The sequence below is a fragment of the Amphimedon queenslandica genome, unplaced genomic scaffold (assembly GCF_000090795.2).
Source record: "Amphimedon queenslandica unplaced genomic scaffold, v1.1 AMPQUscaffold_12087, whole genome shotgun sequence".
Lineage (NCBI taxonomy): Eukaryota > Metazoa > Porifera > Demospongiae > Haplosclerida > Niphatidae > Amphimedon > Amphimedon queenslandica.
The window spans coordinates 3,785-15,066 of NW_003547674.1; the positions used below are offsets into that span (position 1 = coordinate 3,785).

Consider the following 11,282-nt stretch of genomic DNA (forward strand, 5'->3'; position numbering starts at 1 on the left):
TACTTTATCATGATCATATCAAAGGACTGACCCATTACATTATTTTTAAGGGGTGTGACCGGACTATTAAAGCTGATCTGATCGATCCAGAGTGGATCTGACCACTGATGATCACTGATCAGTCCATGCTGCACGTGGGCTGGCTTAGTCCGTATCCTGGCAAGGATGAAGCAGACCATCTTCATGATGAAGAAGAAGCTGAGAGCTTCCCAAGAAGAGAAGTATGGAACGCCAAGTCCGCCAAAAAAATTAATAATTAAACAATAAAAAAGATACAGCGGCGATGCGCGAAGCGCATCGCCTCATTAATGCATCGATTCCGTGATCGGTTTTTTGATGGATATACCGGATCTTCACTTAACGACTTCTTCTCATCATCACGTGACCATTGCCCCTCCTATAATAGGCGTGTCTGCTTTCAAGAAACCAAGATGGCGTCGAAAATTGTCAGCAAGTTAATCCAGTTTAAAGAGGTTTAATGGTTAGTTTTATTGTAATTGTTGTAGTAATACTTATGTAGCTCCTTAGATGTGTGGAAAATCTGTAACACTCATTTTGACAGTATACACCAACACCGAGACAGACTCAGACAATCAAACTGAGAGTGTCAGTGTTATTTATTAATTTATTTATTTAAACTTCACACTGAACTATGGTGACAGAGTAAAAAGACAAGAAGAGTAGGAAAATAGCTAAGTTGAAGGTACTACCGCATAGCGGAGGACCAGAGATACAGAGTAAAGGAAATGATAAGAGTGTAAAGAAAAATAGGAATTAGTTAGAATAACATTTATCACAAGGGCATTTGAAATGAAAAGAACAGTGCAGAGAGGAGTCAAAATTAATGATAAAATGATTCAAAAAATATATTAAAAATAGATAATTTTAGAGAGAGGAAGGAAAGGGAAAGATCAACAGAAGGGAGTGAGTTCCATAACACAGGGAGACGATTGAAGTAAAAGAATCTTGCCTTGTTTGATGTAGTAAATCAGTGTTGAAGCTTACAGGAAGTGACTGATCAGGTAGAGACTGGGCCAGAACAGAAAGAACATAATCCAGTATATTAAAGTTTGGCGAAGGGTGTTTGAGATTTTTGATGAAAAATAGAATATCGCTATGCTCAAAGAAGTGCACTAAGGGAAGTAAATGCAACTTCATTAGTCAAGTTTTATAATCTGATTGATAGTCATTAAGTATAAATTTCGTAGAACGCCTTTGAATTCTGTCTAACGAAATAATGTCCTTGATCAGTTGAGGTCTCCATAGTTGAGAACAATAGTTCTGATGTGAGTGTTGTTGGTGAAGTATAGAAACCAAGGGCTGCTTTGTTTAAAGTCTGAACTGTATTCATTTTGATTATGATGCAATAAAGGATTCTTTTATCTCTCATGTTCTTGTTAATGTTTAAAAGAGTCACTAATATTTGTACTGATACTGACACGAATTATAAAATCCCTATTCCTTTATTGGGTCTGTCTGGACCATTCCTTGAGGCTTACTGATCTGGTTCTCAATCTTATTTTATTTCCCTTGTTTGGTCCTATAAATAATATAAAAATATTTTTAGCATAAATAGTATGTACATCAATGTCACGTTTTTTGTATTATTTATTATTATAGTACAGTTTTGTGTAACAGAAGCATTGTGTGTCCTAACAACATGATGGTAAGACACAATTCACATTACAGTACATGTACACTTGTACAGTAAAGGAGAGAGAGTGAATGTCATTTGATCAGTAATAATGTATTATTTATTGTACAGGAGACTGGAAAGACAAAATGCTAAGAAAATTCAACATCAATGTATACTTAAAATTACCATCTCTTTCCCTTTTTAGTGCCGTTACCTACTCATAATCAAGAAACAGTTTGTTCCAAGGACATTAATGTATTTAAGAAAAAGATGTGTTGAGACTTGAGATTATGCAGTAATGCAATGGTAAGTGGTATGTGATGTACATGTATTTGAGTTAATGGATTACTGAGTAATTGTAATGGTAATTATCACAGGCCTATGTCACTGATGACTGTACATGGATGTATTTTTCATTATGTCTCAGATAAACCAATTACTATTGACATTGCTTTTGAGCACAGATGGCAATACAATCACCATTGCCATTACTGGCAATCATTAGTTGTGATAATAAATTCAGTGCTGTACACCTTCCTTTTTTGGTTTCTCTATCTCTTTAGTGTCACCATTTTCTCAATGCACAAGTTTAGGAGATACTGACACTATCAATGAGTCTTGCATTCAAGTAAATTCAATTATGCATTTTCTCGTTTTATGTTTCTTTCCATGTTTGTAGACTTGTCATTCAGAATCTGAAGATCTGGGCATGAACATTTATAATTTTATATTATGCATTGTTGTGTATTATTATATTTGTTTTTTGTTACTAAAATTGTTTTTAATAATTATTATAATGCGATAGCAGTCCATGAACTAATGCCACACCATAAAAGCCAATTAAAAGCTGTCCAGGCAAAGGTTCTTCATTTGATTCAGGGATGAGAAATTGACCTATTGGCTCAATACAGTAGTGGGATAATAATAAATGATTTTTCAAGTGAGTTAGCAGTGCAATTCTGATCTATGGTGTGAGTGACCTTTTGAGTTGTATGAAGTACAGATTTGATGATTATTGATAATAATTGCACTGATTGAGTACATACAATAATAGTGATGACAGCTGATTTATGCTGTCTTCAATGATGTCACAACTGAGCTGCTGTATGCTATGCTCTTCTAAGCTATCCTATCCTCTATGCATGAATACATGCATACTGATCCTTAGTTTCTATGCCATTATCCCATCAAAAAACAATTCCATGAATCATCATGCACTAATTTCTTTAAAAAATTATTTTTGGAGCTCAAAAAAGGTGACCAATTTTTTACTCTTTTAGCATAAAAACTTTCAGCATCTTTCATAAATAAAATTTACACACTTACTTTTGCAGTATTGACAAAAAACAACTGCAAACACATTTTAAAGTCTTACAAGACAACTGCTTCACTTTATCTACAAGTAGGTTGATTAGACTCATTCCAAGCACGCATCAATTCAATCACAGTTTAAAAAAGATGATAAATGCAAAAAGAACTTGAGTCACAAAATGATGGGAAGTATATAAATGAAATTATTTTGGAATTAAGGACCAGCACCAAGCCCATCATTTCCCACTACAGACATAGTCATTGCTTCCTTGAAGTCATCATACTTTTCGTACAGGGGTAACTTCAGTGTCATGTCACAAGTGGTGGCAGTACAAAGAGTTTGATTATTGAAGATGACACATGGGTTTACAGGAAAACCTTCTGGAGGTACAAAGCAAGATCCAGTGACAAAACTTAGCAAGTCCTTCAATGCTACTTTAAGATTTCCCTCTACAATTTAGCAAGATATAAAACATATATATTATTAAACTTACACTAACCTTCACACTCATCTATAAAATCTGTAAAATGGACCCATGTCTGTTCCTCTCTTAGCCTCACATTTGTACCCAACTCACTGAACTGGACAGTGAATAAATGCTTTACTTCATCTAAAAAACATTACATGCACCTGCTGTGAGTGGATCCTGTACATTTACGAAATATGGTTTGGCCAAAACAGGATACTTTTTAATTAAAGTGAGAACATTTAGTGTCTCTAAACCCTTCAAAAACTGATCTACTGCAGCCTTTGGCTTCACAAAAAGATGATAATTAATTAATAGTGACGACAAAGATGATTTGTCTTCTAAAGTTAGACTTGATATCGGCCGCCTGTAGCCACATTCATGTAGCATAGATACAACTTCATCACTGTTTAGCAAAACTTTCATTTCCTCATCTGTCTCAATTTCTTCTAGCTATTTTTAAAATTTAAATTACAGTATTAAAATGAAAAAAGTTCAATTACCTTTTTACACACATAACTTAAGTGCCCATCTGGTAGATCGGCTATTTTCACTTCCATCTTTGTACCATCAATAATCTGCTGGTACACTTCATCGTGTAAAAACGGCATCCTCCCACCCCCTTGAATCACTGAAATTGCCATCAAACAGCCAAAATTAAAATAATCATTTCTCTAAAAATTAGTACAAAAATGTAATAAATTTTAATACAGCACAGCCCCAAGTGGATATAATCAGGGTTTCCAACATACTGCAGTGCTAATCTTAGGAAATTAGACTCTGACAAAAAGTCACAACAAGAGAATTCAACATTTTCCTGACACCTACACATCTTTATGTTGTGTATCAACTGTGAGCTGATTCCAATCGAAATTGAATTTATACGAATTTGTAAAATTACTCAAAAATTGTGCCAAGTCCCTATATTAAAGTACCAGAACTTTAGCAAAATTTCTCCATAAATAAAAAGAAAATAATTTCTATTTTTATAACTATGATTTTTCTGATACATATACAATACTTATGCTGTGCATTAACTTTGAGCTGATTCCGATTAAAATTGGATATTTATGAATTAAAGTAACTCTAAATGCCATGTACTGTATACTCAAAAAGTATGCTGTTTAGTTCACTTAGCATACACTGTATTTCCTCGAGTAAAAGCTGCATCTATTTTATTTGTTCATTTAAGGAGGAAGGCAACTATAAGGAGGTGATTATTAAAATGAATTTTATTATCATTAATTTTTACTTTTTAAACAAAGTAATAAAATTATTGATTCATTATCAATTAACTACCACATAGGGGGTATATTTCCTGGAGAAAATATTTCATGAAAATCACCTTTCAACCTATTCACCAGAAATTTTTTGCATTTTTCTTCTACTGACTATTAGTATGAAAAAAAAAATTTCACAAATAAAAATTTTCATAAATTTTTTTAAAATGTTAAATTAGTGAAATAAAATCCCTGTGAAATATACCCCATCATCTTCTTCCAGTTCCAGGTCTGCAAAAGGAAAACTGTCATTTTCTACCTCGGCTACAGGAGTATAGATGTTTCCTCTTTAATAAGTGTCTTTGTATTGTGAGCCATTCTTCATTCCCAGGGAGTTCTCACAAGTTGCATCGTATTTCTTCCTTTAGGAAAGTCAAATAGAAGCTCAAGGAAATGGGAAAATTGCATTTGGAAAGGGTCTAGATGTACCATGTATCTATACCTTTACTGGAAAGAAAAACTAATCGATAGGATAAAGCAACTACTCAACTGTGACTAGATGGCTATTTTACTCATTAATTAATTAATTACCTATTAATAATTAGTTATTATTAATAATGAATAATATTATATGCAGCATCTATTTGAAGGGGGCAGTAACTTCTTTGACTACCATAGCCATGGGAGGTGGCTATTCGGGAGCGGCAATTACTCAAGGAAATACGGTACTTTGTGGGAAATCCTGTTTATTACAATGTAGAAATACATTAAATTTACCTGAATAGCCATTATGTCACATAAAAAGAACTTCTTCAAGCCCCCTGTAAAAAACTTGTCTTTAGCTTCGAGAGCCACCAATCTAAAGAACTCTCGCCGTGGCCCACCACAATCAACTGCTCCTTTACCAACAAATGAGACCTATAATAGACAAAAACTTGAAAGCAGCTAGGAATAACTTGAAATAAAAGTTTATGTCTACACTAGTAAAGGTTAATAATATAACAGACATTATATGTATGCATATTACCATACTAGGTATAATTTACAATGGGTGCTTATTTTCATCAGTTTCATTGCCATTAATTCTGAACTTTCGAAATTAAACTCTTGATAAAAATTAATTCTGGCAATATATGTATAGGTGTCACCATAATAAGCATAGAACACATTATGTCAAAATGGCTGTTCACTTGGAAGCATCACTTCCAGAAAATGTCTTTCTGATGCTATTAGTCCTGCAGCTATTAGAGATGCTAATAAAGCCATTAGATGTTTAGTGAAATAGAAATGCAACAAATTTTATTCTAATGTCATTTCTACTCTCCAAAATTTTCGAAAATCACAAACTATCCAATATACAGTATTTACATGTTCATGTATATGAGTGCAATGTCTATAATCTGTATTACCACAAATACCTTTAAAGTATGACATGGTTTGAACTTTGGTTTCCCAACCTCCTTTAACCCATCCTGTAGCACAGAAGACCTTCTCACCTCAATCCTAGTCACATCCAAAGATACAGGAGTACAAACGGCCTTGATGGCCATAAAAATGTCATTAACCATAAGAGTACTAAAAATAAAAATATCATGACACACAAGACTACTAATAGAATGAGAAAATACCTGTCTGAACACCCAGTAGTTGCAAAACTACTCTCAGTTACAGCATGACTTAGCAAGGACTCTTCTGTTGCGAGCTCATCTAGAGACTAAAATACGTAAAGTAAACAAAAATATTATAAAAAACTAAACTACCTTCTTGGGAACAAATTTCTTAAAACTTACTCTTGGAAGATCCTACATTGGAATAAAAATACTATTCTGCAAGGCCCCCAATAACATACCTCATTTTCACTACTGCTACTAGTATCATGGCCACCATCATGTGTCAGATCAATAGAGTCTACAATCTTCTTTGACCTATAAAACAAACCCTGAATGTTGCAGTGACATAAAGTAATAAGCTTGCTTCTTGTCCTTTTTATTATTGCAAGTAATAATATGATCCTCTAAAATAGCCAATGGGACTTTCCTATCACAAGTAAGGCAAACTTCTGTCATCTACATAATTATACATACAAAAATATCAAAAAAGCTTTACTGACATACTTCTTCGTCATCACTAGCATCAATAGGTGTTAAATCTAAATCTTTTTGTACCGGTCTTATATAAGTGCGTTTCCCAACACTCTCCTTCAAATGACGTGGGGATTTATGACAGTGATGAGACAATAGTGTTAAGGTTTTAGAGTTAGCAGTTCCTGACAAAAACATAAGAATTGTCTCATTACACTATAATTCATACCTTTCAAAAATCTATAACCACCTCCATCCCTTAACTGAGGAAAAGTATCTATAATTTCAGCTTGAAACTCATCATAACTAGCATCAAGACAAAGGGTGATATCCTTTGATCCCAGCCCTGCATTTCGGAGCTGATCTTTCTCACTTTCACTAACTGGAATATGAGTTTGACCTGCAATTAAATAAAATATGTTCATTAAAACTTTGGATTCAGAGTGTTAATTATCTACTGAGTCTCAAATTCACTTTGAAGCACATAAAATCAAAATACAAATGAAGAGTTACAAGTAAGCTCCATAGTTCAGATATTTAGAATTATATCCAATGGTAACTATAGTATAGACGTGTCTTTAGTGTAGCTAAACTATATACATTGCAAGGCTTATGCAAATACATGTACATGTCGCTTTATCTGTAACTATAGCTATAAACTATATTCATACAGATAATACTAACTAACCAGTATATGCCAAGCAATAAAAGTTATGCCGCCACACAGAACCTCTCTTCTTCTTCACTATCTCCTGTACCACGTTACTTTTCCTCTTCTTTCCCAGGTTTCCTTCTCGTAAGGCTCTAAGAGCACATAATGCATTGGTAGTTGCATCATCAAGGTTTGCTAAAATACCAAGACATAATTTAAGGGTCAAGTCAGTGATAAGTCACTGCATGGTATTAATTTGGTAAAACTGAGTAGAAATACCACAAAAATAGAGTGTCTATTTTACACTAATAATTCACCCTTTTAATTATAGTTATTGAATTAACATAGGGTGGAGCATATAATTATTACTATAATTATTACTGAAATTGCTTCTATAGAGCTCTGGCACAGATGTAATTAATGGGAAGGTGGAGTTACACCATCCACCATACCATGAGTTTACACTCAACAAATGGAGGTATACAACAAACTGAGAATTTTCATCATAGCAGAGATATCACTGATACTTCACTGAAGAATACTATAGAGAATTCTTCACTCAATATACCTTCATGCATGTTCTACCTTTCTCTAGCCTAGAATGTAAACAGCAGAATTTATTCAGATTTTTTTCCTCCATTCCCTCCCATTACATTCTTGCCATGGCAGACATCGACAATTCAAGTTAGCTACACCCTCCTGTTGATTACACCCATGAAAGAGCTCTATTAACCAATAACAAAGACAAAAACCGCCTGACATGGTCTTCCCCTTGCCATGCCTGACCAGTCACAAGTCATGGCTACAAAATTCGACTGCTTCTAAAATCTACTCTTCCACCCTTTATACATATAGTACCGACTCACTTTGGCTACGACTAAGGGCACTGCTACTAGTATTAGCCTTTTGACGTGAACTACGCTGTGGTAGCGTACTCTTTGCGGCACCGCTTGGACCAGGAAGAGAAGACAAGAATTCAATTGCTTCTCTCGCTCTCTCTGCCTTGGATGGACTTAAATCCAAAAGAACACGTTTCTCTTCCTCGTCCTCCATGTTGCACGTTGTCTGAGCGAGTATACGGTAGATCTAACCAAGCTCAATATAAATCAGTAAACTAGCTAATCAAGGTGGTGAATCACGTGATCCAGTGAATAATAATAATTATTATTAAAAATAACACAGTAATTCAATTGACTTCATAAATTGAGTTTTCATGCACATACATTTTGGCAATAGTATAGCTGCTAATCATCCATTCATCTGAGAGTGTATCAAATTTGGGAATGAGGCTTTTCAAGTTAGAAACATGATCTTCAGATAGTAAATTAGGAAGATCATTGACCTCCACCACAGTAGTATCATTATCAGTTGAAGCCGGACCATCCCAATCAACTCCATAAAGTTCAGGATTCTAAAAATAAGATTAATGGAACATTATAAGTAATAATACAATGACATACTTCCATTAGACCAGTTATTTCATCACATCCTGAATCATATGATTGTACATGGCTCAAGCCAAGAACCCACAACTGAAACGGTGTTCGATTGTTCATAGTCCGTAGTGAATGATGAGCCCAGCCTTCTCTAAATGTATCCAGCTGTTGTTGAATTATGGGAAGGAATACAAAGTGCAAAGCATATTTATCAAAAACATCATCTTTATTCAAAATGCCTATATCTTCCAAGTAATAGAAAAAACTGTAGAAGAAACATATGCATCCAGAATATAAATCCCTCCATAACCTTTCGATCCTTTGATTGTGTACACTGCGCCCAGCTATGACACTGTGTCTACCAACACCGCGAAGGGGGTGCTCCAGCATCCATCTTGTAATTAAAACATTTTCTCCTCCTCTATCAATACAAATTCTGGATGGAATCCCATATTGAGATACTGCTGCAGAAAATGCCCTAAGTACACTCTGTGAACTGTTGTTAGGTGATACTCTCAGATATGTAATTAAACGGCTGAAGCCATCAATAGCACCATGAATAACGATGTTCCAACGAACAAGTTTGTGATATCCGTCGATGTGCCATAGTGAATTTGGGCTTCTCACACAATATTGTCTCCGATGCAATGCAGTACGATGCCGTATTTGTATACCAATAGGGTCAACACGTCGAATTGATTCCCTCACTCTATGTCTTTGCACGTAAATGTGAGAACTGCGTAAATGACCAATAACTGACTTTTCTCCAATTCGTCGATGAACAGCAAGTAAAGCTGATATCTGGTTATCTAGCTCACCATCTGAAATTGTTGAAGAATTACTTGCCCTAATAGAATATTCTTGCATTCTCCTTTCAATTGTACGTTTTGAGCAATGATACATATCAGCTATATCTTTCACACGAAAACAACAATCAATAAAAAACTGCAACTGATCAGCCTCTATCTGAAGACGAGGTCTACCTCTAAACTGGGTGTTATTCTCTATGGATTCCAATGCATTCATCACTTCCTGAAGCGATTCGAGAAGAGTACCAAAATCTAAGGATATGCCATCAATGTAAACTATAAATTCGAAACAACGATTCATGACATCTAAAATATCAGCATAACTAAAAAACGGTACACAAGACATAAGTGAAAATCATTTTCATTATTTTGATAAAATAATTAAAATCACAAGTCTACAAGTAACCCACAAAAAGCAGCATTAAAACTAAACTTATGTGTACTGAGCCACTAACAAATTACATTGATCTCTCAGTTGATTCCCATACTATCATTAATAATTATAATTATTGTTTTTATTATTAATATTTATTATAAATTTCAAACCTTTCTGATCTCTGCTGGAAGTCTCTGGAACTGATACTAACCAATAGCTCTTCCACAAAATCCAATAATTCATCATGTAGAGCATAAGTGCCTTCACCCGCCATCATAACGAGATCACGTGATTAAAAAGGACCACGCCTATGTATCACGTGAGGCCTGGAGATAGATCTTCCATGCGAATCGATCGATCGATCGATCCTTCGATCGATCATGAAGTTGTGTATAATAATGATGGTGAGAGACTATGGAACGCCATCCTGGACAAAATTCCTCATCAATAATATAAATATGGAAAGGTAGTGTGGCGATGCGCGAAGCGCATCGCCTCATTAATGCGTCAATTTCATAATGGATGTTTTTTATCTATGTAGCTAATCGATGTAGCTATTCAAGTGATGGTGGTAGCTACGATTTTCTAAGACTTCACCTCATCACGTGATCCTCACCCCGCCTATAGTAGGCCAGGGATTTATTATCACGTTAGTATATTATATCCCTGAGTAGGCGTGTTAACCAGTAGAGATGGCGATAAAGCAGAGCTACTAGCCTTGAGTGTGTTTAAGCTTCATGCATGTCAGTGTTCTTGGTGGAGATCAAGAGCTCATCAAATCCAAGGAGTCTTTCCAAGTCAGAAATGTGTATATTACTGTTATTGTTATCTCTGCTGTAGTCTTATTATTGATAGGACCAAACAAGAGGGATCTGATACTGAGGACCAAACAAGGAGGATCAGATAGCCCCAGGCTCAAGGAATGGCTCAGAGAGACTCGATAAAGAAAAAGGCATCGTATAACTGGTCACTCTTTTTTTACCATTAGCAATTGCATGTTTCGACGGTTTTAATGCCTGTACTAGTGACTATGATGTTCTTAATTGTTGAATGAAATTGCAGTATACCGAAATCATGTTAGTGGAAGTGAAGCTGAATGGGAAGGGTACAAGAGATCAGAGTCATGCACAGTCTTAGATGATACGTGTTCAAGGAAAGATGTGTTATTTCTAACAAATCAAAATGTTACTGGAATTTAAGAGATCAGTTATTTGTCATAAATGATAAGTGTTATTTTTATGAGATCAGACATTCATGCAAATGATAATATTCATACTTTCCCAAACCCCCCGTG

At 34.9% G+C, this 11,282-nt stretch overlaps 1 protein-coding gene and 3 long non-coding RNA genes across 5 annotated transcripts; 2 read left to right on the forward strand and 2 right to left on the reverse strand.

The window, feature by feature from the left end:
• Positions 1–379: 379 nt before the first annotated feature.
• LOC109588450 (uncharacterized) lies at positions 380–2,414 on the forward strand. 2 transcript variants are annotated; one of them, XR_002188164.1, is made up of 6 exons: positions 380–481; positions 521–1,022; positions 1,621–1,666; positions 1,842–1,942; positions 2,200–2,264; positions 2,316–2,414. It is a non-coding gene; the product is annotated as an uncharacterized LOC109588450 (long non-coding RNA). The 2 variants fall into 2 exon arrangements; XR_002188163.1 differs by having other exon boundaries at positions 529–1,022.
• A 664-nt stretch (positions 2,415–3,078) lies between these two features.
• Positions 3,079–3,571, reverse strand: LOC109588454 (uncharacterized). The gene is made up of 2 exons (XR_002188168.1): positions 3,448–3,571; positions 3,079–3,397 (listed from the first exon to the last, which is right to left on the reverse strand). It is a non-coding gene; the product is annotated as an uncharacterized LOC109588454 (long non-coding RNA).
• Positions 3,572–8,489: 4,918 nt separating this feature from the next.
• On the reverse strand, positions 8,490–10,296 carry LOC109588451 (uncharacterized). The gene is made up of 3 exons (XM_020004624.1): positions 10,159–10,296; positions 8,828–9,935; positions 8,490–8,778 (listed from the first exon to the last, which is right to left on the reverse strand). Exons 1-3 carry the CDS (start codon positions 10,263–10,265, stop codon positions 8,554–8,556), a joined length of 1,440 nt encoding a protein of 479 aa, XP_019860183.1. The 5' UTR covers positions 10,266–10,296; the 3' UTR covers positions 8,490–8,553.
• A 366-nt stretch (positions 10,297–10,662) lies between these two features.
• On the forward strand, positions 10,663–11,074 carry LOC109588449 (uncharacterized). The gene is made up of 2 exons (XR_002188162.1): positions 10,663–10,785; positions 10,829–11,074. It is a non-coding gene; the product is annotated as an uncharacterized LOC109588449 (long non-coding RNA).
• Positions 11,075–11,282: the final 208 nt, after the last annotated feature.

What these genes read in the sequence shown, in the direction of transcription:
- LOC109588451 (XM_020004624.1), bottom strand. Translation starts at nt 10,265, where the DNA reads ATGATGGCGGGTGAAGGCACTTATGCTCTACATGATGAATTATTGGAT. An exon ending in TTCCAGCAGAGATCAGAAAG is followed by an intron (nt 9,936 to 10,158) that starts GTTTGAAATTTA and finishes ACCGTTTTTTAG; the next exon opens with TTATGCTGATATTTTAGATG. An exon ending in AAATAACTGGTCTAATGGAA is followed by an intron (nt 8,779 to 8,827) that starts GTATGTCATTGT and finishes TCTTATTTTTAG; the next exon opens with AATCCTGAACTTTATGGAGT.